At 39.9% G+C, this 26533-nt stretch overlaps 1 protein-coding gene across 6 annotated transcripts in view; it reads right to left on the minus strand.

Moving 5' to 3' along the window:
• The window catches only part of EXOC4 (exocyst complex component 4), an 831013-nt gene that overhangs the window by 443654 nt on the left and 360826 nt on the right, over positions 1-26533 (minus strand). For all 6 annotated transcript variants that reach the window (XM_003420870.4, XM_064289703.1, XM_010600447.3 and 3 more), the window contains one exon: positions 15306-15402. In XM_003420870.4, coding sequence (XP_003420918.1) covers positions 15306-15402 — 97 coding nt within the window. The remainder of the gene's footprint in view (positions 1-15305; positions 15403-26533) is intronic.

The raw sequence follows: 26533 nt of genomic DNA on the forward strand, positions 1-26533 counted from the left end.
TTGCTGGTTCCTTTTTATTCTTTAGTAAAATTCTCATTTCAATTTTCTTAAAAGCTTCAAACAAGAAAGAGCTGTAGATTCACTCAGATGCATTTCTAACACTGATGCGCCTCTATCAGACCTGCTCAGCATTTCTAATTTTACTTCCAAAGAATGGGTTTTAGTGCCTTTTTTCACTAAGTTTTCTTTGCTATTCTTATTTCCGCTCTTACATTTTAAAATTTCTCCACCATACTTCACACAGATTCACAAAGCAAGAATAAATATAATATGCAAACAAGAAGTTGAAGACTTCACTGATGTGGCACTCTGGGCACACCAGACGGGGGCGGACAGAGCTTCGTGAGGCTGGCATGGCATCAGGGCGACAGGAGGTGCCAGCGGCCACCAGCAGAGGCTGCAGATGCATCAAAACTCAGAAAACAAAGGAGGTATGACAAGTGTGACTGTACACAACCTATTTTATTCTAATAACTAACCAGCTAAAGTGAAGGCAATGGATAAATATAATTAACATAGGCTTTTTCAAGATAGTGCAAAAACCAAAAACCAAACCCGTTGCCTTCGAGTCAATTCCAACTCATAGGGAGTACGCTTATAGGATAGAGTAGAACTGCCTCATAGGGTTTCCAAGGCTGTAATCCTTCTTTTTTTTTTAATCTTTCTGGAAGCAGACTGCCACATCTTTCTCCCACGGAAGAGCTGGTGGGCTTGAACCGCCAACCTTTCAGTTAGCAGCCGAGTGCTTAGCCGCTGTGCTACCAGGGCTCCTTCAAGACAGTACAAAGAGGTTAAAAACATGTATCTTAGTATGCAAGAATTAATATACAAGATTCCAAAGACACACTGAAAAAAATAGTTACTATCCATCAACTTTACCTTGTGCTTTTAAATCTGGCTCACTCATCTACCTGTGATTCATTTCCTCATTTACTCAAAACATTTGTACTGACCGCCTGTTACGGACCACAACCACGTGACTTGCAGTCAATAACAGTCAATTCCCTCCTCACTACAACGATGTTAGAGTCTCAACTGGACTCGTACCTGTTCACTGATTCCTACTATATTCCTATATCCAAATGGCTCCTGGTTTATCCCTTATTTCAACCTTTTCCCTGCCCTTTTGGATGAGATTGTGTTCCCAAACGCTGTTGCTGTTGTTAGGTCCCACAGAGTTGGTTCCAACACATAGTGGTCCTACATACAACAGAACAAAACACTGCCTGGTCCTGTGCCATCCTCACGATGGTTGTTATGCTTGAGCCCACTGTTGCAGCCACTGTGTCAATCCATCTCGTTGATGGTCTTCCTCTTTTTCACTGACCCTCGACTTTACCAAACATGGTGTCCTCTAGGGACTGATTCCACCTGATAATGCATCCAAAGTATTTGAGATGTAGTCTTGCCATCTTTGCTTCTAAGGAGCATTCTGGCTGTACTTCTTCCAAGACAGATCTGTCAGTTCTTTTAGCAGTCCATGGTATATTCAACATTGTTTGCCAACACCATAATTCAAAGGCATCAATTCTTCTTCGGTCTGCCTTATTTGTTGTCCAGCTTTCGCACGGATATGAGACGGGTGAAAAACACTATGGCTTGGGTTAGGCGCAACTTAGTCTTCAAGGTGACATCTTTGCTTTTCGACACTTTAAAGCAGTCTTCTGCAGCACTGCTCAATGTGATACATCCTTTCATGTCCTGACTGCAGTTTACATAGGTGTTGACTATGCATCCAAGTAAAACAAAATCCTTGACAACTTCCATCTTTTCTCCGTTTATCATGATGTTGCCTGTTGGTCCAGTTGTGAGGGTTTTTGTTTTCTTTATGTTGAGGTGCAATCCATATTGAAATCTGTAGTCACTGATCTTCATCAGTAAGTGCTTTAAGTTCTTTCCTGTTCAGCAAGCAAGGCTGTGTCATCTGCATACCACAGGTTGTTAACGAATCTTCCAAAGATCTTGATGCCATGCTCTTCTTCATATAGTCTGGCTTTTCAGGTTATTTGCTCGGCATACAGATTGAATACGTATGGTGAAAGGATACAACTCTGATGCACACCTTTCCTGACCAGAAACTATTCGGTATCCCCTTGTGCTGGTGGAACAACTGCCTCTTGGTCTATGTACAGGTGAGTCATGAGGACAATTAAGTGCTCTGGAATTCCCATTCTTTGCAACATTATTCATAATTTGTTATGATCCACACAATCCAATGCCTTTGCATAGTCAATAAAACACAAGTCAACATCTTTCTGGTATTTTCTTCCAGTCAGGGTCCCTCTGACATCAGCAATGACAGCCTTCATTCCATGTCCCCTTCTGAGTCCAGCTTAAATTTCTGGCCGTTCCCCGTCCATGTACTGCTGCAACTGCCTGTGAATCACCTTCAGCAAAACTTCACTTGTGTGTGATATTAATGATATCGGTCAATAATTCTCATTCTACTGGATCACTTGTCTTTGGAATGGGCAGAAATGTGGATCTCTTCCAGTTGGTTGGCGAGGTAGCTGTCTTTCAAATTTCTTGGCATATGTAAAAATTCATACAAATGTATGAACATGCATGTAAATGTATATGTAAATATTCGTACACATCACTGTATGTATGTATGTCATACTGCAATTTAAAAAATTACGTATTTTTTAAAATTTACAGATTTTAACTTACAGGGCCCAATTAAGTAAGCTGCTCCCATATTCTTTCATTAATTAAAAAGTGATATCCTAGCAGCTTCTGGAACTAGAATTTTTTCTTCTTGCCATGTATCCAATACTTTCTGGCCTATTTACAATGTGGTAGATTACAGGGATAGGCTTTTAAAAATGTTCATTGAGTTTAAATATAGTAAGTATAAAATAATTACTATTCTCCTCAACTACCAAAAATTACTTGAGGACATCAAAAACTCCAATATCTATTTCAGTTGCAAAACAAAAGACAGGACAGCCACAGCATTTCTAAGTTCAAAACCACTACTTTCAGAAAAAAATGAAAGCAAGGTAATTAAACACTGAATCTTAGGATGCTTCTACCTCTGCTCTTCGTAACTGGCTGTTCTCACCTGTATCAAAGACGTTTCCTTTCTCACTTATTAAATAACAAGATCTCAAGATGATAATGTTACTTAGTATTGGAGGGTTTTTTTTTTTTTCCCTTTTCGGTTAGGTTTTAACTATAAAAGGAAAATTTTAAAAAAGACTTTTGACTGTGGAATGGAAATATTTGGCTTGTAGTGTGATAATAAAGCAATGTTAACAATTAAATGTTCAAATAACAACTACTGAAAGTAAAAAAGTTGAAAATGACAAAGGAAGAACCCTTGGTATTGTATGGAAGCCATCACAACGAACCATACAGAGCAGAAACAAGACAAACGAACAGGAGTGCTGTGTGTGTATATTTTACGACAGGCAAGGGAGATGGTAAAGTAATCTTCGGAATCACACAGAGAAACAATGCAAACACTCAAAGGAAAATAAGTTACTAAAGGGAGAAATCTTTTTTCCCCCCAGGTATGCCTATGCTATTTTTTGAAACCAAATTACATTATCAATTTAGACTTCAAAATCAGATGTAAATGGGCCTGTGGCTAGACATAAACCTATTTCGCTAAATACTGACTAAGCATATTTTGGCCATGGCCGTCCAAAAGAAGAATACATCTTCAGAATACATAAAACAGCATACAAATTATGCAGACATTTTGCACTACAAAGAATCTTTTCTACTGTGTTTTATATGTCAGCTTTCAATAATGTTAGTTGTTAATGATAAAATGTAATTAATACTGACAAGAAAACCTGCATCTAAAATATCAGTTTAAATCCAAGTCGAGATCACAGCAGCAAAATCATAATGATCTTAGGTTTGCTTGGAAATATGATCTTAGTCCCATATTAGCTTTTACAGCAGTAGAAAGCCAGTTTTTCTTTTTGCCTTAAGAGCCACTGAAGGAGTTAACTTGTACCAGCGACTGGTTGGTATGGGTTGAACTGTGTCCACCCTAAATATGAGGTGAATCATAACCCCCAAGAAAAAGAAGATTCTCAAGGAGATGGACTGACACAGTGGCTGCACCAACAGGTTCAAACATAGCAATGATTGTGAGGATGGTGCAGGACTGGGCCATGTTTAGTTCGATTATACCTGGGGTCACTATGAGTAGGAACAAATTCCAAGGCACCTAACAACAACAACAACATACCTACGGATGCAATCCTGTTTGGGAATAGGGTTTTATTTACTGTGTTAAGGAGGCCATATTAGTGTAGAGTGGTCCTAAACCTACTCACCTGTGAGATGTAAAAAGAGCAAATCAGACACAGAAGGGAGCACAAATAGGGGAAGGCAGATGTTATGTGAAGATCACCAAGGAACGCAGCAACAGAAGTTGAGAGAGACAAGGATCTTCCCCCAGAGCTGACAGAAAGAGAACCATCCCCTATAGCCAGTGCCTTGAATTTGGACTTCCAGCCTTCTAGTCTGTTTTTTAAAGCCACCCACTTGTGGTATTTCCATTACAGCAGCACTAGGAAGCTTAAACATTGACACAGAGAAAGAATAGAAAAATGCAACAACAGGAACAGAGACGGGGGAAAAGAAAGCAGAAGGAGTTACATGGTAAGGAGACATGGAGTTCCTCTGACAGCTGCTTTAGATACAGCCACGGCATGGTGTCCCTCCTACCCTTGTGTTGGGAAGAAGTCAGTCAATGCTGGGACGAGGCAGAAGTCAACTCTAATTCCCTGGCCCTGCCACTGATAACCATAAGCACTGAGCTGAAGTATGTAAAAGTAACTCAAATGAACAAGACTGGAAGAAACATATCTCTCCTGAGGTCGCACAGGATATCAGACAGACTTACAATCAGAGACTCACAGAATGGAGACCTGGCAGCTGAGCATCTGATTAAGCTTCTTGAATTTAGTGTGTGGTTATGTATCTCCAGGAGGGACACTTTTCTGGGAAAAGTTCTTCATTTCTGGATTGTTTTATTCATTGGAAAATTCTCATTATGTATAGTGGACATCTTTTTAACATCCAACCAACTAGTTCCAACCCATACTTAAGAAGCAACAAAGAACAAAATGGCTTTCTCTCTTTTAAAGTGCAGGCCTTTATATATTTGAAAATGGATACCACGTCTTCCGTTTTTCACTAACGTGTCCAGTCATTTCTTCTGCTTCTTATCAGGAATGGCCTATACACTTCTGTTAACTAGCCTGGCTTGTCTGACCTCACTGGACACTGTCACTGAAATGTGCACTGACATATGGTGTGGAGCTTTGGTGGGCTCCCCCTCTCACTCAACAATATAAAACCGCCGGTTAGGTACAGTCAAGGCATGGCCATAGATCACACAACGTACTTTGAAAAAACAAAAGCTTCAAACAAAAAACAATATTTGAATCTTCAAAATTTCGTTTGAAGATTAAAAGCATTTAACACTTATAAATTCAGAAGCAGTTACCAAAATGTGGTGTTTGAAATCTAAATAGACCATCACTCGGTATTTCATAGGCCTAGTAGGTCAGTCTTAAAACCTAGCAATATTTTTCATCATTCTGAAGACTAAAACAATAAAAAATGTGTTTCATAAAAATGCACAGGGTGGCCACATTTCCCCCCATGCATGAATAATGGATGATCCACCGTGTTATGTGCTAGACGATCTAATCAGCAGCATCTTTCAAAATGTCTACATAAGCTTTAGCTCATTAAGAGCAAACATGTACCTGTATAAAAATATCACATACCTGTGAGCACTCAGAATAATATTCTGTCAAATACCAATGCACACATCAAACTGACATGTGTGGGACAACTTTTCTGTATTTCTCAAGGATGAAAATACTAAGGAGAGAAATATTGAAGAACTATTTCAACTTGTAACATCCATGCTTAGTCTCCAAATATTGACATTTAAATCCCTCTTTCAAAACCACACATATACACACAGACAACTGGCTCTCACTGTATCTAACAGCAGAAACCCTGCTGGCGTAGTGGTTAAGTGCTATGGCTGCTAACCAAAAGGTCGGCAGTTTGAATCCACCAGGCGCTCCTTGGAAACTCTATGGGGCAGTTCTACTCTGTCCTTTAGGGTCACTGAGTCAGAATTGACTCAACGGGTTTGGTTTTTTTTAAAAATATCTAACAGCAAGAAACGATCAGGGACTAGTGTACACTTTCTAAATTAAACTGAAAAAAAAAAAAAAAAAACTAACAGAAATTGAATAAGAAGCCAAATAAGGAAAGTTTTTAAACTAGATTTCTTCTATGAGAAAAGGTTTTATAATCTGGGAAGTGCTTTCATAAAACATGAAAGAATGATAAGGCAAAAGTTAATTCAACTCTAAGCTATCAGGGTAGTAATTTGAGAAAGAAAAAGGTAAAAGATAAAAATTCTAAGTTTTAATTAATAAAACTAATTAATTAATTAAAACAAAACATGATTTTTTTTTTTTTTTAGTAATTTTTTTTTTTTTAAAGAATAGTAGTTTAGGATCAATGCTGTTTAAAAAAAAGCGTATTTCTAAAATCACCCTTCTATTTCTCCTATATCTTATCCTACAGCAAACACTTTCTAGTCACTTATGACAGAAGGAAAACCAGAATAAAACTAGCACACATCTGAAAGCAGGGACTGAAACATACTTGAACACGAATGTTCACTGCGGCACTATTCACAATAGCCAAGTGTCCACCTGCAGATGAACGGATAAACAAAAGACGTTTTATATATATATATAATGAATAAAGAGAAAGGAAGTTTGGATACATGATACAACATGAATGAACCTTGAAAACATGCTGAGTGAAATGAGTCAGACGCAAAAGGACAAATAGTGTACATTCTCACTTACTGAAATATCTAGAACACGCAAAGGCATAGAGACAAAAGTTTATCAGTGGTTACGAGGGGCTGGAGGCAGGTCCAACGAGGAGCTGTTATTACTTAAGGGACACTGAGCTTCTGTTTGTGGTGAAGAAGAGCTTTAGGAAATAGTGGTAACGGCTGCACAGCTGGCGACTGTAATTGACATCACTGATTTGCACACTAAGAAGTTGTCTTAGACAATAGTCTTTGCTGACAGCCATTACACCATGCTCCCTCTAAGCCTTCATAACCTTTGGAAGTTGTAGACCTAGTCCCAGAAGTCTCACTTAATTCAAAATACAATGCTCTCCTTTTTGTTTAAGCGAAAGGGCATTTTTATTTTTACCTTGAAGACCCTGTGTACAAGTTCCAAACTCAAAGGCCTCAACACACACCCCTGTTCGTTCACATTAGTGTTTTGCTGTTCCTGGAACACATTAACTGTTCTCTTCTTCACTTGCTATTTCCTCTGCCCTGGTCAACACCTCACCCCCACTGCAGATATTCATACGGCTTCCTTCCTCACTTCATTTTCAAATCTAAACAAATGCCACGTTCCCAGAAAAGGCTTCTGTCCACCGTCTCTGAAACAGTGCCCATCACTGCCAGTCACCATCAAACTCCTAACTCTTCTGTGTTCTTCATGAAACTATCACGACCTGATATTGTACCCATATGTACTTGGCTTACGTTTTTACTGTCTAACTTTCTACTACACTGTATTCCGTGAGGGCAGACTTGTTCATTGCTAGATGAAGAGAACCTGGAACAAAGTAAAAAGTGCTCAATAAATTGTGTTAAACGAATGAGTAAATGAATTTTTCTTTTGCTAAATTATAACACTGCATTTTATAATGCTTTTGACCTGACAGTACTGTCAACATATGATACTGCTGCCACTGTTAGTTGCCATCGAGTCAATTCTGACTCATGGTGACCCCTTGTCTGCAGAGTAGCACCGGTCCACAGAGTGTTCAAGGCTGTGACCTTTTCGTAGCTGACTGCCAGGCATGTCTTCTGAGGCGTCTCTGGGTGAGTTCGAACCGCCAAGCTTTTGGTTAGTAGTTAAGCGCTTAACCGTTTGTGCCAGCCAGGGACTCCTAACATATAAGATACAATATTATAAGTACTATCATTCATAAAAAAATATATATATATATATAAATATATATATATAAACTAAATCTGTTAATCACAATTGTCATTTACAGGTAACATGTTTAGAAACATAGGTTGCCACGTTTAATGGCGTAATCGCTGCTGAAGACTTTCATTGCTTCAGGTTTGGTGTCAGCCTTGAGGTTCCCAACAGTGCCACCTCAAGCACCAACTAGCAATCACAAGCATTCAAAGTTAACTGACTACCAGGCCATGAGTAACTCAGTGCAGCTAACTGGCAGTTTCTACATCTGGCAAGAACAAGTTTTTGAAGTTATTCTTCTCTATAACTAGATGATAGGATTACAGTTACTACTTGTTATGGTTGCAGTTTCCATTAAAGGAGGCACACAGACTCCGAGGAGATACTGCCCATCACCAAGAGCTCAAATGACCTTCATGCCGGCACGCTCCTTTCTGACCGATAGTTCTTGTTCTACCCGGAAGCCTTTAATTGCCCTCTGATCTTAATGAAGTGTGGCTGACAACAAATAGTGAAAACATGCTCACGGCCTGGATGCTCAACATTCAGGCTGTGTGCTGCAGAGTGAGCATTAGGGACACTTGTGCAACCTGAAATGCCATCGCTGTTCCCAACATCTTCAGCCTCCTGCCTCTTGCCATGTCACCCCAAGACAGCAAACATCTGTTCGTCGAAGTCTCAGAGGAATCACACTTCATGGAGGCAAAGTACTCACTACCCTGAAGACTCAAATGCCTTTGAAGAAGCTAGTTGAAGTAAATTCACAAAAAAGAAACAAGAAACTGTAAAATCCACTCGTTGCTTCAACTTTTAAAGTTTAAGTTGTCACACCTTAGTTTCCTTAAATATGATAAAAGCATTTCTCAGTCACAGAATGACAAAACTTGGGAAGGAAAGCAGCGTCCAGACCACCCAGCACCTTCACTTTACAGACAGAAAAGCTAAGGCTGATTTGGCCAAGGTCAAAACTGAGACCTTGCCCCAGCCCCCACGCCGCCTTCAGTGCCCTCTCCTGGCTATGCTGCGATACACCAAGCTCTTTTCCTTTGAAACAATGGTTCCAGTGCTGAATGATTAAATTGTTACTGTATGAATTTCCTGAGTTTCTTCTAATCACAAATTTTAACATAGATTCTCCGCAAGTGTGAGCTAAATTATTTTCCTTGGGCTTAGTGTCTGCTCATTCCTGATTCATTTCCTAACACTGAAGAATTGGGATTTTTGTTTCCAAAGCAACAACAAAAAGCAACTGCCGCTAAGTCAGTACCAACTCATGGAGACCCCAGGTGTGTCAGAGTAGAACCGTGCTCCATAGAGTTTTGGTGGCTGGTTTTTTCAATGTAGATGGCCAGGCCTTTCATTCTAGGTACCTCTGGGTAAACTCAAACCAGCAACCTTTCATTAGCAGCCAAGCGCATTAGCTATTTACACCACCCAAACCCCAGCACCGTTCTTTGATGAGCCCACCTCCATAACTGGCCGGGAGCCTGTGGCTGTGAGACGGTGGGTACGACAGAGTCAAATTCCTGGCTTTGTTTTCCTTAGCGCCACCTCTCACCTATGTGCACTATCAGCCCAGAGAGCAAAAGAGCATTGGAGTGTTTCCTGAATACTTCAGCTCGATGTTATAAGCGTTTACATTTTTAAAAGAATAATTTTTTTTTTTTTTTTGGTCTCATTCACATTTTGCTATATACATATACTACAAGGTATAAAGTCTTTAATGGCTACCTGCTGTCTTAGTCATCCAGTGCTGCTATAACAGAAATACCACAAGTGTATGGCTTTAACAAAGAGAAATTTATTCTCTCACAATCTAGTAGGTTGCAGGTCCAAATTCAGGGTGTCAGCTCCAGGGGAAGGCTTTCTCTCTGTCGGCTCTGGAGAAAGGTCCTTGTCCTCAATCTTCCCATGGTCGAGGAGCTAGCTTTTCAGGACGCGCTCTGCCCCGGTCCTCCTTTCTTGGTGGTGCTAGGTCCCCAACTCTCTGCTTGCTTCCCTTTCCTTTTTATCTCTTGAGAGATAAAAGGTGGTGCAGGCCACATCCCAGGGAAACTGGATCAGGGACCTGACCTGGGTAAGGGTGGTATTACAATCCCACCCTAATTCTTTTTAACATAAAATTACAATCACAAAATGGAGGACAAACACACAATGCTGGAAATCATGGCCTAGCCAAATTGACACAAACACTTTTGGGGGGACATAATTTAATCCATGACACCTGCCTATCAAGGAATTAACTTACCTTGCAGACCACATAATATTTCTATGACTTCCACTAAGTGACACAGAGAAATGTACTAAAAATTCTAAGGCACAATGTATTATATGTTTTTAGGCTTTCAGAGAATAAGGAATAATGAGAAATGAATGGGAAAACATGGAAAAATGAATTCTCACTCTCTCCCACAGAATCCTCACAAATAACTGCTACAAAGTAATTTTAAATTTCCTGAATGGACTATATATTAGAAAAAAAAGTGTCACTATGTGTCAGACTATAGTTGATACCTCAAAAAAATGTACTTCATCGGTACAATGTTTATATTTACACCAGGGTTAATAATCGGAGTGATGTAATTATTCACAAGCAATAATTTTTGAAATGAAGGAACCTAAATTCAAGAAAGGGTCTATGTCATTCAAATTTCAACACTAACATATCTTCCTTCTGTTCCCCAGATTCAAGGCCCATTAAATAAATCCCATTTATTAGGATGAACCCATCTATTTCTCTCCAAGGTTTCCAAAGAGAGCTGAAAACAGCAAACATGTCAAACGGGAAAACAGGCATGAGCCATATCACTTCCAGGGACTATATTTTGGGGAAAGTGGAAACCCTGGTGGCGTAGTGGTTAAGAGCCATGGCTGTCAACCAAAAGGTTGGTAGTTTGAATCTAGCAGGCACTCCTTGGAAACTCTATGGGGCAGTTCTACTCTGTGTTTTAGGGTTGCTATGAGTCAGAATTGACTCAACAGCAACAGGTTTTTTGTTTTTTGGGTTTTTTTTTTTTTTTTTTTTGGTATTTTAGAAGATCAAAGACAACAGCCTTCGGTATGAGTTACACCTCAACATAAAGAAAACAAAGATCCTCACAACTGGACTAATAAGCAACATCGTGATAAACAGAGAAAAGACAGAAGTTGTCAAGGATTTCATTTTACTTGGATCCACAATCAACACAAATAGGAGCAGCAGTCAAGAAATTAAATGATGTATTGCAGAGGGAGAATCTGCTGTAAAAGACCTTTTTAAAGTGTTAAAAAGTAAAGATGCTACTTTGAGGACTAAGGTGTGCCTGAACCAAGCCACGGTATTTTCAATCACCTCAAATGCATGCAAAAGCTGAATAACGAATAAGGAAAATCGAAGAAGAATTGATGCCTTTGACTCACAGTATTGGCGAAGAATATTGAATATACCATGGACTGCCAAAAGAACAAATTTGTCTTAGTGTTCCTTAGAAGCAAGGTGGCAATACTCCGTCTCACATACTTTGGATGTGTTATATGGAGGGACCAGTCCCTGGAGAAGGATATAGTGCTTGGTAAAGTAGAAGGTCGATGAAAAGGAGGAACACCTCAACAAGATGGATTGAACAGTGCCTGCAACGATGGGCTCAAACATAGCAACAACCGTGAGGGTGACGCAGGACTCGGCAGCATTTCATTCTTTTGTACATAGGGTCGCTATGAGTTGGAACCGACCTGAAGGCACCTCACAACAACAATTTCAGAATATGCTTAGACATGGCTAGAAACCTATTTGTTGGAATACGTTTTTGTGCATTTAGGCTCCCTGGCAGAAAAACTGATTAAACGACCTCTTATCACCAAAAGCTTCCATTAAGGGTTTAATTGCACACAGTGTATTGACAGGTTAAGAATAAAGCAAGAAAGATGATCCTGTATTCCATTTTCAAGAGATGCTCTGTCTAACAGACAAGCTCGGCCAGAAAAAGAAAACAGGAAAGCATTAAACACAAAACAAGTCAAGGGCCGGCAGAGGTAATGGGTAGTGAACTAACAAGAAGTCAGGCCATTGTCCCTTTGCCTGTGTCAACATCCTGTGTGACTTCATGGTGAGGAGAGTGCAGTAGTGACGAGAACCCTACAAAAGAAGCCTGCGAGGTTACCAGATTTGAGGACCTTCTACAACAATTTCATGGAAGGACAGTGTGGAGGACTACTGGGAAAACATAAATGGATAAAAGGAATCTGCTGTGTGGTGTTCTTAGAAGGGCGGTCCAGAGCTTTCATTATAGAAAACTCTCCAGGCTGCAAACAATGCACTGCCAACTCAGTGGAAATGATGACAAGATGGCTTTTAATAAATGAGGTGCAGAAAAGCCGCGTGCAAAGCTTCAGGAATACAGAGTACCAGGAATGCTGGGCATGCAGGAAAAGCCGCAAAGGAAAATTAAGGACCTACAGGCTTAAAGAAGTTCCTCCCTTCCAATGATAAACGTGCAAATTCACCAAGGGATAGTGTGAGAAAATAATGACATCACATTTAAGTAACTGTTGTTTTGCGGTAAATGCAGTTTCTTGATTCCTTCTGAACTTATTTCGTGAATATGACGCAACTTATTAACAAAGAATAATTATTACAATAAATTAGAAAAAGAGCTTGGCAAATTAGAATGGGAAAATAACATGAGCCATTTGATACAGGAGGGAGCACATTCCAGAAAGCATTAGAAGGAGAATTACTGGGTCGGAGGTTGTGTGAATGCTCAGTTGTATCCAGCTGGTTTCAAGAGTGGCTGTACCAATTTACAAACTCCCACGAGGCAGAAAGTCTGTAATGGTCACCTGTTTATCAAGGAAGTAACTTACCTTGCAAATCAGATAATATTCCTGTGACTTCCACCAAGAGTTACACAAAGAATGAATGAATGATAAACACATATTTATATCATGTAGCAAAATCTTCTGCAGTTCTAACCAATAATAAATTAAAATTTGGAATGAAACTATAGACCAGATAAGCGAGTAAAAAAAAGTGGGGGTACTATCAAACCCTAAAAACAACTCTCTCACAAAACAGCATAAATGTATTACTAGAAAATAACTATCAAGAACTGCAATCAGCGGCGGATTAACCAGCTTAGAGTAAGCAAGGTACACACGGGCTTGATTGTGCTTACTTACTCATCTGTGTACTACATACAGATCAGAAAGTAAGCACAATTAAGCCCCTGCATTCTTTACTTATTGGGAAATCCGTTCCTGAGTAACACCTTAAACTAAGCCAATTTTCTTAAAGAAGTGCACTTAAGTGACACAAGTAGAAACACATTTATGTTAGTGAAATCAGTACTGATATAGGGGACACAATTTTCATTCTCCTAACTTGGCCTTAAAAAGAAGAAAAAAAAAAAACCGCCTTCTATGTGAAAAATTCCCTCGAAGTGATTATTGACAACACTGCTAAAAAGCATCCAAAGGATTTCTTGTATACTTGGTAACAAATGTAAGTATAAGGATTCCATTTACCCAAACCATATAGTGTAACTCAGCAGTGAATTATGGTGCTAAATCGAGGTTAGAAGATACCTATAATGATTAAGGTATTTTCCCATTTTCCTAACAATTAGCGACACTAACTAATTAGAAATCAATTGTAATTAGAGAAGAGAGTGAGTACTAAACTAACTGCCAAAGCCTGTAAACGTGTGTGTATATACATACACATATAATCAAGAAATTCTATATGTTGTCCTTTACCTATTTTATGTATATATGTGTATACATATGTGTATATATAAACTAGAAACTGCCATAATTTACCTATTTTATGTGTGTATACACACACACATATATACACACATACACGTGTGTGTATCAGCTAAACCTATAAATAGTCTAAATCCTCTTAAATCTATGCTTCTTAAATGAATTCATATGCTGCAAATATTTGCTAAACAGGCTTTTTTTTTTTTTGAGGTTAAGAAAGTTTCTTTAAAAATCTCTATAATTTTTTATTGTGTAAAAGTCAGCTTTCTGTTTTTAAGTTTATATATTTGAGTTTTGCATTTAAAGCTAATTGGGGAAAATAAGCAGTACAATTCAAATAACCGGTTACTGAACCACACCTTTGAATTTAACTAGCTCTAATGATACCAATTTAATAAGTGTTGCTTAGTAAGAAGGTATGATAATTCCAGTAATAAACTGCTTATGTTTTGTAAAAGTACCTATAATACCATCTCTAGAAAATTCAGTAGCGTTTGTTTAACTGTTACTCCAAATGCCTCAGATATTAAAGGAGTTACCCAAGAAAGTGAATGTGATGTTTTGGTGCATATAACTTCTATGCCACCCAGGAGTATCCGGTCCATTATATGAAAATATATACTGGTTCATTTCAGAGAAAATAATATAGTTAATATTAAATGTGTCCAATAAGTTCCTTATTGGTATATAGGCACATAGGACTTAGAATTTTTTTTCAATGATAATATCATGGATTCTTAGTTCCCTACAATCATAGCATCATAATAAACTGAGCGCTCTAACAGGTTTTATTCTAGCCACCATGCTATCTTTTTATATATTATACCACGTATCTGACTGATAGAATGCCTTTCAGTTTTTGCACATCATATTTGTTCAGAGACCTGCCAATTCTCAAAGGGTATGTGAGTCATTAATATAAATAAAGTAGATCGGGGGTCCGCATTTTTTTCCTATTAAGGGCCAGAGAGTAAACATATTAGGCTTTGTGAGCCATATGGGGTCTACTGCAACTATTAGACTCTGCTGCGGAGCGTGTAAGCAGCCAGGAACAATATGTGAATGGGTGAACATACATGTGTTTCAATAAAACTTTATTTATAAAAAGAGTCACTAGCGGAATTTCTCCCATGGGCTATTGTTTGCCAATTCCGAGACAGAGAGGAAGGAAAGGGAAGAGGAAAGGAGGGGGTGATGGAAGGGAGGTAGGGGAGGAGGGGAAAGGAGAATGAGGAGAGAGAGAGAGAGGGAGAAGAGAGAGAGGAAAAGAGTGAAAAAGAGAGACAAAAAGAATGAAAGACAATAAGAAAGTCAAATAAAAGTATTTAGGGACTTTCACTTCTGAGACCAATTAGCCACTTCGTGGGATTGACATTATCTATTCTATTGATTATCTAACTTTGATAGTAAAGCCCTAGAAAATGGAGCACATTTCCTTGTAACTTGTTTCCATGCTGAATGAACTCCTGACAGGCAGCACATCGACATAAATAAGGAAAATACTGATCTGCAGTAAGTACATCATGGGGTCTGACTTACCTTAGTAATGGATGGAATATGACAGTAATGTTTCTGGCTCCAGGTTTGCAGACAAATTTCGTTCCTCCTCCCTCAATTAAGTTGTCATCAGGTCCCCCTTTAAGGAAAAAGAAAAAAGAGCGATTTAGCTCACTGGAACTTTTACAAAGAAACAAACCAAACCTAGCCAGATGAATGCTATACTGTCAATAAGCAGGACCATCTTTGAAGCCAACTGCCTTCCATATCTACAAAGTTATTCAGAATGATCTGAGCCAGTCTTCCTCACGTGCATAAACAATCGGTTAGCATCTTCGCCTGGGGGAGCATCCTGGCCCACAGGAAGAATGAATGGCATACTTAAAGCAACAGCATGAGGATATATCTCAGCTGAGGTCAAAGTCTGATCTCTAGTCATCAGTGTAACGTACAAGAACTTTCAGGGCAAAGAAGACATGCCATTCAAAGCTGTCCAAGGTTGTGAAGCTTGGAGTAGAGACTCATATAAATCTAACTGACCACATTTCATCAAACCTAAGACTTCACACTTTCTTATTACTTAGAATCTTTTTTTCGCCTTATTGAAAAGCTCCGTTGACTAAAAAAAAAAAGCTTCTTTACCATCAATTTCTCATATGCATTTAGTAAAGAAATGTAAGAAAAATAAACTGGTTAAGGTACTCTTAAAACTATATAATAGAGTCCAACTCTTCTGAATGACTCTTTGACTAAGAGTTGCCAACATCCTTGTTTCCTAGTGTCATCTGTTGTTACCATGAGGGTACATTTCTTAAAGAGTGTTCCATAGTACATCTAAGATTTTATTGCAACATGCTGATACGCATTCTGCAAGATTTAGTTTTGGTGCTTTCTTGATACTATCAGGACTCATATTCCTACTACTGTCAGTATTCTAATACTATCAATACTTCTGATACTATCAGGACTCATATTCCTACTACTGTCAGTATTCTGATACTATCAATACTTCTGATACTATCAGGACTCATATTTCTTCAAATAGTCTTCAAGTGGTCAATTAACCCAAACATTTAAGGGTGGTGGCACAGGAATAGCAACCACGTTCACACAAAGTAAAGCAATAACAACTCATCATGACTATCTTCCAGTTGACAGCCATTAAGAGCCCATTGGCTTAAGATACACCCGCATTTCAGAGAGTTCAGAACGTAAAAAAAAAATTTGTATCTTAGAATGTTGGGAGAACCGCATTCCCCCAACTCTTCATGTTTCTTTCCATTAGAATACACGGAAATAAATTCAGCCTCTCTCCCCCTTTTTACTCTGGGGAAAGTGAAGTAACTTCTTCAGCTGGTAAAGCTGGGAAGAATAAGCTGGACATGCTTCGCTCAGCAACTCCCTCCTTCCAATTTAGAAACCAGAAAGCCGACAGAGAGTAAGCATTTGCCGGTGTAAGAAAACAACACCAGTTGCGATCTAGTTGATTCTAACTCATGGCAACCCCATGTGTGTCGGAGTAAAACTGCATTCCACAGGGTTTTCAATGGCTGATGTTTTGGAATTAGATTGCCAGGTCTTTCTTCTGAGGCATCTCTGGGTAGATTCAAATTTCCAACCTTTCTGTTAGCAGCCAAGCATGTTAACCATTTGCACACGTTAACCGTTTGCATACGTTAGCTCTTGCACCTGCCAGTGGCTCCTCTATGGTATCAGATGAACACTAAAAGTCCTGCCCTTTTCAGAGAAGGCCTGAGAGGCTCAGCACTTTGTGCAAGTGGGTAAGTAAATTTGTCTAATTTTGACATAAGTTCATCTGCATCTCAAACTAGGCTATACTCATCAATCTACCTGATATCAGTATAAAAGTGATACCTCACCTTCCTTTGTCCTTATTTATCTTATCTCTCAATAGCTTCAGAACTTAGATTGGAAAGTAGGCTTCCTGAAAACTCAATCTACACATGTAATATTTCATCTTTCTTTTCTAAATTAAACATTTTCTTTCTGATAACTCTTTGCATAATATCGAACACAACTAAATCTCACTCCTGAATTTATTATCTTAATGGTCTCTGAGGGTCCGGGAAATTGACTGATAAAAACATGTGAAGCTTCAGAAATCCATACCTTAGATCATCAAGATCTCCCAGAGGCATGTGGGTCTAGACAAACACCATTCGGATCAGTTCACTTTACCCACTAATCAGAGCATGGCTTCTCCTTAGGAGTAAAAGCAAACATAATGGCACGGATAGCTCTTGATTCAAAATCATGAGCTTTTTCCCACCTCATTTGAAAAAAAAAAAATCTATCTTTTATTACGATATTTCCATCAGAGCTACTAGCTCTGCTAAGTCAGTGGTTTGGCTGACTTACAAGGGAAGCACAAACGGCAGCAAGGCTAACACAAACATCTTTCCTTTAACAAAACTGCTCCTCAACAGGTCGGATGGTATGGTTACAAACAGGGAAAAAAAACAATAAATAACATCTTCTTTATTAACACTTCTTCAAAGATCATGAAATGTAGTCAAAATTGAATCACCTAGGAAACGTGTTGTGTGTGTGTGTGGGTGGGTGTCTGTGTGTGTCTAGAAAAAACCAGGTTATGTTCTGCACTCCAAAAGCAACATAAATAACTCCCTATGAGAGAAGTAAATCTACGAAAAAATACACTAAGCTCAATATATTTTTTAAAGTTATATGTGAATTGGGACTAGATGATCTCCACTGGTCCTATTCTGAAGTGCTATGATTTTAGGTATTCAAGAATTACATACAGACCTGATTAACGTAGCTCCAGTCAAAGTGGTACCTTCATGCGCACAAACTGCACCGTACGCTTGCCCAGCTCTACGCCTTTGCCCACGCTGGGCTCCCACTGGGAGGGCCCTCTCCCCTCCTACCACGCCTGTGGGCCCCAGGTCTAGCCCTAAACTGTCCAAGGTACCTTTCTCAGTGTCCACAATGCCATTTACAGAGACTGTACATACAACGACCCATATGAACCTCAACATAGGTCACTTCTATCGTTGTCATTTGTTTTCTAAGCTTCTCCTACCTGGAAAGCAAGTTTTTGAAAAGTGGTTATAAAAACATGGATTTGCTGAATGAAGGATGGAACAAATGAAGATCTAACATAGTAGGATGTTATCAGAATTAGATGAGAAAGCATATGTGAAAGTCCTTTGTAAGCTGTCAAGAACCTAACAAAAGTAAGCAATTCTCTGTATCCCCAAAGCCTTGCAGGTAGTGGGTGCGCTGAATAAACATTTGTTGATAGCAGTAATACAGGGAACGAAGAGAACAAAAAATAAAACACAATACCCAAAATAAAGCACAGGAGCCACCGGAAAGGTAAGGGAGAGGAAGACGTGGCTGTGGAAAAAGGGCAGGTGACAGTGCATCCGGCTAGAAACTAAGCAATGGCGTCATTTATTCTAAGCCCCTGCTAGTCACAGAAAGATAATTACACAGTAGGGTTAAATAAAATAAAAACTCAAGTTTGGGTAGAAATATAAAAAAAGAGAGACTGCCTCCCCGCTCCCGCCCCCGCCCCCAGCTCCAACCAAAATTCCGCCTACAGGAGCCTTGTCATCTCTTCCAGCTCCATTTCCAGGTGCCATCTACACTGGATTTGACATGATGGCCTCTTCACAGGCTAGAAATCCAAGTCTGGCTTACTAAATTTCTAGTAAACAGCACCAACCTGGTGAAAATAAAGCTGTCAAAACCAAAAGCAAAGGACATGGCCAAAGACTACACAGTCTGTGAGGCTCTGCCCCTGATGTTAGACATTCTGTTGTTACCATGAGGGTACATGGTAACAACAGAATGTACCCCTCCAGCGCGTCAGTATTCTGGGAAAGAGACAACAGGCACCTGGCCTCACATGCCTTGCTGTGATCAAGTAACCTGGGAGCTGCTGTCACCAACGTTCTTAAGGAACATGTTGTTCAATCCCAAGAAGGGCTCAGGAAGGGCCCAGCTTCTCCCTCCCCTTCATTCATTATGCTTACAGCCTAATCTGGGCTGTCAAGGCCAGGTAAGAGGCACCAGAGACAATGATGAGCAATGATGGATGGCTGGAATGAAAACGTAGCTGACAATGGTATTACAAGGAGAATATAGATTGTGCAAAAAGGAGGGGAAGACATGGCCCAGTCATATTTCCTGCCTTTAGCAGAGAGGACAGTGGTTTGACAGGTTTGCTCAGACGACTGGCAGCAGCAGGCACAAAGCCTCCCGTCAACGGCGGGGATGAGGGCGTCTCAGTGCTCTCAGGCTCGTATCTTCCTCTGTAACTCATTTACTCTTAAGTAATTAGCATCTAAATTTATTTATTTATTCCTTGATTCTGGCCAACTATAATTTGAGGCAGTTTATTATAAACATAGTAATCTTAATAAAAAAGAAAGAAAAACAAAGCCCCAGAAAAAGAAAAACGTTCTCAAAGAGAATACCACAGTATGGTGGAAAAATGTCAAAAAGTTCTTAGGTCAGTGTAACTGTGGTAGGATTACTGAAATTCTCTGAGCCTCAGCATTCCCATTTATAAGATAAGGATTGCTATAAACTCTTCCAAAGACTTGGGTTACATTTAAATAGAATACTGTTCATGAGGACATTCAGTACAGTGTTCAGCTGCTAACCAGTTGCCATCAAGTCAGCTCTAACTCATGGTGACCCCATGTGTGTCAGAGTAGACTGTGTTCTATAGGATTTTCAATGGTTGATTTTTTGGAAGTAGACCACTAGGCCTTTCTTCCCAGACACCTCTGGGAGGACTCAAATCTCCATCCTTTTGGTTAGCAGCCTAGCATGTTAACCATTTGCACCACCCACAGGCTCCCTTTGACACCTAGTGCATCTTCACATTGAAGACTAAGATGCACCAGACCCAAGCTATGGTATTTTCAACTGCATCATATGCATGTGAAAGCTGGACAATGATTAAGGAAGACCCAACAAGAACTGACACCTTTGAATTGTGGTGTTGGCAAAGAATATTGAATATACCATGGACTGCCAAAAGAACAAATCTGTCTTGGAAGAAGTACAACCAGAATGCTCCTTCGAGGCAAGGATGGTGAGACTGTGTGTTACATACTTTGGACATGTTGTCAGGTGGGATCAGTCCCTGGAGGACATCGTGCTTAGTAAAGTAGAGGGTCAGCAAAAAAGAGGAAGACCCTCAATGAGATGGATTGACACAGTGGCTGCAAAAGTGGGCTTAAGCATAACAACGATTGTAAGGACGGCGCAGGGCCTGACAGTGTTTCGCTCTATGGTACATAGGGTTGCTATGAGTCAGAATCGACTCGACAGCACCTAACAATGACAACAACAACATCTTCAAGTAACTGGTTACTATCTTTCATCTGGAAACCCTGGTTGCATAGTATTTAAGTGCTATGGCTGCCAACCAAAAGGTCAGCAGTTTGAATCCACCAAGTGCTCCTTGGAAACTCTATGGGGCTGTTCTACTCTGTCCTATAGGGTCGCTTTGAGTCAAAATCGACTCAACAGCAGTGGGTTTTTTTTTTTTTTTTATCTTTCATTTGAGAATTACCAAGCATTTAAATTATCTAATTAACTTCACACACACACACACACACACAATCACTGAATCATGAACTAGAAAATGAAATGTCAAAATTCAGAAAATGGCAGTACTAGTCATTATCACTGAGGAGACCAACTTTGCAACAGATGAATAAAGTGTGCCTTATTTGGGGGTAATGTTACTCCAGTGAAAGGTTTAGAAAACTGCTTAGAACACTTACAGCATGACAGAATAAGTGAGCCTTTCTATTTTCAAATTAATAATAATCAATATTCAATGTGCAGATGTTAACAGTATGAACTCTCTGTGCCAAGTGCTCAAATTAAAATAGCACAGAGTTTGATGGTGACTGTGGAGTCACAGAGTGCAGTACGCCCTGTCTGGCAGCTTTAATGTGTCCTGGATTTATAATTGGCCTCACACAGAAAGGAGCCACAGTGAAGGTGAATTTTTTTTTTTACAGCAAATAGTTTGCTTCATAAATATTTCCTAAGGATTATTATGAAAATGCATACGATACAATATGGAACTTCTAATCCTATCAATAAACAGGTCTTTAATTGGCTCTAAGAGCCAGCTGAAAGGTCTAAGAGTTCCAGGAACCACAGCTGTCACCTTCCAAGGTGTCCTTTTAGACTGTGGTCTTAGCAAGTACCTTCTCCGCTAGCACAAACTATCATGACTTGAAGCTGTTGCTGCTGCTACCACACCGTCAAGTGTGTAACAGGGGTCAGTAAGCTTGGGGTTTGGCGCTCGAATGGCTTACCATAATAATAAAATCAAGCAAATAAGGATTTGTGATTGCACTGCACTGCTCAAGGGTGAGCTGCTCTTGGACCTGGGAAGAAAATCCAGGCAACAAGCCCCTTCAAAGAAAGAATCATCTGGACTGAACTCTGATCTAGTATATAAGTATTAATAACAATACTATTTTGTTCAGTGATGTATCCCTTGGGCCCAGAGTAGTTTCTGGCACATAATAACTATGCAGTAAATATTTGCTGCATGAATAAAATAATGAAAAGAACGATAATGTCCTTTGTCAGCTACCTGTACATCAAGCGAATTCTAGGCACAAACCAGTTAGGAACAAACAGGAAGTGTGTTTTTGCATAAAGTATGCTCAGTGATGAATCTATGTTTCAGTCAAGTGTTGAAGAACCATATTAAGATATTATTTTTAGAGGACAATCTTCCAAATTGAAATAAACAAGTTATCCTTACCGTGTTATTGTTGTGTGCCATCGAGTCGATTCTGACTCTAGCGACCCAACAGGACAGAACAGAACTGCCCCATAGGGTTTCCAAGGTTGTAATCTTTACGGGAGCAGGTTGCCACAACTTTCTCTCATGGAGCGGAAGGTGGGTTTAAATTGCCGACCTTACAGTTAGCAGCCAGGCACTTAACCACAGGGCCACTCCTATTCTCACCATTAAAGAAGTAAATGTCTTATTATATTTCATTTCTCAATTATCTCTTATTCCTGGGCCACTCTATCGTTGCAGTGTAGGTAATCAAGACAGGAGCCTAGTATTCTCCAAGGTATAGGAAGAAGGTAAAAGAGGGGGGAAAGAGCTTCATATTTATTGAACATCTACTAGGAAAGTGGTACTGCACTGGTCCCTTGGCATACGGTATCTCACTGAACTCTAACGACATTATACAGTATTATTATCTAATAGAGATGAAAAAACAGAGGCTCGCGGGCAGAGGGAGGGAAGTCATTGTGTCTTTTTTAGGGTCACCTATCACTTTTTTTTTTATCACTATATGGAAGATTCAGTATTCAAACTTCAGTCTGCCTCCTCCAAGAATGCACTTTTTTTTAACTACAATGTGCCCAATATAATTTTATCTTCCTAAGAAACTCACACGTTAAATAAAATCATGCAGATGATGGTGACACAGGGAAGTTCCTTAAAAGCACACACTAAGCCCTGATTTTGTGGTGGTTTGACACATAAAATGCATTTTTCCACAGAATCAATGTTAAACACAACAGTTAATTATCCAAACCAACACACAAAAGCATCTTTGATCAAGAATGTAACTGAAGCTTAAGACAAACAACAGTCTACAGTACCTAACTACCACATTGACAATATTTCTGGGGGAAATTCATTTAGTGGTTCAACTGAGGCCAGAAATAGAACTTTCCTCTCTACTACAGTCCTGGATTCAGAACTAGAACTCCACCTTGCCCACTTCTCCTGATTAGCCTTTAGTGGGTATGAAGACTCCCCAACCCCAAACTACTGATAAGGCCTCCTACAGGACAAACTAGAACTGCCCCATAGGGTCTCCAAGGAGCGGCTGGTTGTTTTGAACTACTGACCTTTTGGTTAGCAGCCACAGCTCTTAACCACTGTGCCACCAGGGCTCCCCTTGAAGTCTAGGAACACAAAAGTAGGAAGACAATGGAGACTCTGGAGACTTTGCCTGTCTTAATTCTAAGAACACTAACTGATGGAAAGCTATCTTTTTTCTGTTTCATCTTTTCAAAAATGTTCCAATAGCTCTCCTTCACAGCTTCTTTTATTGTTACCACTGATAACACCAGAGGCCCACACCATGTCTCAGTTTCCCCATGATGCAGAAAAAGCATGGCATCCCACAAAAATCATCTAACGATTCTTAATTTCCTTGTCTCTAACTCTGTTGTCCAGTAACACTTTAGAATCCTGGGAAAGAATCTTGGCCTAGCACTTATGATTACCACCCCCCACTCATAAGATGGAGGGTGTAAGTCCTATGAGAAGAGCAGGGATGTTGGTGGGTTACTCTGGCACGCAAAGGTTATGGTAAAGTAGAGATGTCAAATACTAGTGAGGATGCCTCTCCTTCTTCTCACAAGCGTTGGCAGTCATTGTCAACAGAATCAGAACCCTAAGCAACCACCTACAGTTGATGGAAGGTGACGTAAAAGCTGCAGCTTATCATCCTTGCAGGGAAAAACCTTGACTCTTGCTCTACATCCTTCATCCTTCCCTCATTGGAATTCGAAGCCAAAACAAGACAAATTAAAATAAGAATAACAATTTAAAAAGCTCTCCTGGGCATGGCACAAAATAGGTCTCTTGGGGGTGGCATGAGGGAGCAAACAATTAGGAGTTCACGAAAACTGAGTAAGTACACGCTTGACTCCTAGTAGGGTGGGGGCTTAAGGTGAGTGGTGATGAACTGAACTAACCTTTAAAAGGAAGGGGAGAAAAAAATGTGACGAATGATTCCTTGAGAAATGCTTTTCTACTGCTGAGGGCCCAGTTCAGATAAAATATCTGAAATTTACAGCAGTGCCGTACAATTACGGAATATTCTAGAGCAGGAATAAGAGTGGAGAAGAGAGACTCTGAGAGCTAGAGTTTGGGATTTATCAACTAGGTGTAGTAGAAGAACAAGGGCAAAGAGGAATTGAAGGTTCTGGGTCAAGACTTGGTAGGAAAGGAAATGAGGTTGGAAAGAGCATGACAGACTCAGAGACAGTGCAGGAAGCTGAGATTTGGGATCTCCATAAGGTCAAAGACTAATTATGCCTGGAGTTAGAGTGAGAGAGATTTAAAGGAATGAGAGGCTGCAGGTAGAGAGTGGGGTACCAGGAATTACGTCCTACCTCACTTTCACTGCGGTCACAGCCACAGGAGCCCCTGCCCTAAACTAGACATTGGCAGGGGAGCAGGTTGGAGGTTAAATCTAATGCTTGGTAGGAGTCCCTGAGAGATGCAAATGGTTAACATGCTCAACTGCAAACAAAAAGGCTGGATGTTCAAGTATACCCAGAGACACCTTGGAAGAAAGGCCTGGTCATCTACTTCGAAAAACTCAGCCACTGAAAACCCTACGGAGTACAGTTCTACTCTAACACACATGGGGTCACCATGAGACAGAGTTGGCTTGATGGCAACTGGTTAAAGAATTAGGCAGAAGAAAATAAGGAAGATTCCAAGGTTGTCAGCCAAGAGGAAAATGGAAGTTCCTCTGGATCCTCCCTAGAGATGCTCATAGGTATAAGACATACTGTAAGAGAATCTGGATTAGGGACTGCCTAACGGTGGGTTACTGTGACAGAGACAATATTACACACTTTGAAGTACAAAGAATAGTACACTAGGCACGTACAGTTTATCTGTTGGAAATTTCAATGTGAGCAGACTGCTAAGAAGCAAATGACTCATCTGAGTGTTGCTATAAGTAAGAACATCTGTCCTAGACTTTTGGTCAAAAAACCATGAAACGATTTTTATGAAATAAAAAAATTATATTCTTTTGTATTTCCATGAATTGAATATATTCTAGCTCCTAAATAACAAGGTAATTTTATAACAAGCTACTATTATTTTGGGGTGGTCTCTTGGTTTAAAAAAATAAAACCAGGAAGAAAAACAGGTCCTTAATTAGCTTCCTAACAATAAATTAAAAGAGGTTTGGGAGACTGGGACCACAAGGAGCGATCTTAGTTATCTGGTGCTGCTGTAACAGAAATACCACAAGTGAATGGCTTTAACAAACAGAAATTTATTCTCTCATAGTCTAGGAGGCTAAAAGTCCAAATTCCAGATGCCAGCTCCAGGGGAAGGCTTTCTCTCTCTGTAGGCTCTGGAGGAAGGTCCTTGTCATCAATCTTCCCCTGGTCTAGGAGCTTCCAAGCGCAGGGATCCCAGGGTCCAAAGGATGCGCTATTCTCCTAGTTCTTCATTCTTGGTGGCATGAGGTCCCCTTGTCTCTCTGCTGGCTTCTCCATTTTATATCTCAAAGGAGATGACTCAAGGCACAACCTAATCTTGTAGATTGAGTCCTGCCTCACTAACATAACTGCTTCTAATCCTGCCTCATTAACATCACAGAAGTAGGATTTATAACACACAGCAAAAATCATATCAGATGACAAAATGGTGTACAATCACACAATAGTGGGAATCATGGCCTAGCTAAGCTAACCCACATTTCTGGGGGGCAAAATTCAATCCATAACAGAAACAAAGAAAGATGAAGCAACAAATTTCAAGGTTAATAATAGCTCATCCCGAATCATCAGCCAAATGTGTTCACCTGGAGCTCTTCCGTGAGCAGACGTCAAAGGGCCCATTAGTAGCAGTCCTGAATGTACCTGTAACGGAGTCTGAAATGGCACGCTCTGTGAAGAGCAAAATGTAAGAGATGAGCCAATTACCGAAGGACCCACAGTCACTGCATGTATAGTTTTAAATGGTTGATCAATAAGGCAAAAGGGAACGTTAACTGAACATCTTTGAGGAGTATTCCTATCTTAGTGACATTATTCTCCAACTCACTTTAAGGCTACATAAGGAGAGTGCATTGATTCCTTTTTCTGATTCCACTCTTTAACGGATTCTCTAGTTTTAATTATCTCGAAACTATTAAACATGTTATAGTGACCAGTCAGGCTTATCTAGTGGCTAGATTCTCGTGTTGTGTAAGTTGGGGCCTCTACTTTACTTATCATGGTCCAGGTTGGTGCTAACTATTATATCCCAAACCAAAATGAGCAAGATCCATCCTACGCCAACTTCAAAGATGCAGCAATTCCTAAAAAAGTAAAGAAGGTAACTATCTGGCCCCTCACGTACCCGACCCAAAAGGACACTGAATATTCAGAGCTGCCTCTTTGGTAAAGCAAGATTCCAGGAGCCCTGCTCTGTGGAACCCTGCGAGCTGAAGATGATGAATGGCAACAATTCAAGG

Source organism: Loxodonta africana, chromosome 8, assembly GCF_030014295.1.
Source record: "Loxodonta africana isolate mLoxAfr1 chromosome 8, mLoxAfr1.hap2, whole genome shotgun sequence".
NCBI lineage: Eukaryota > Metazoa > Chordata > Mammalia > Proboscidea > Elephantidae > Loxodonta > Loxodonta africana.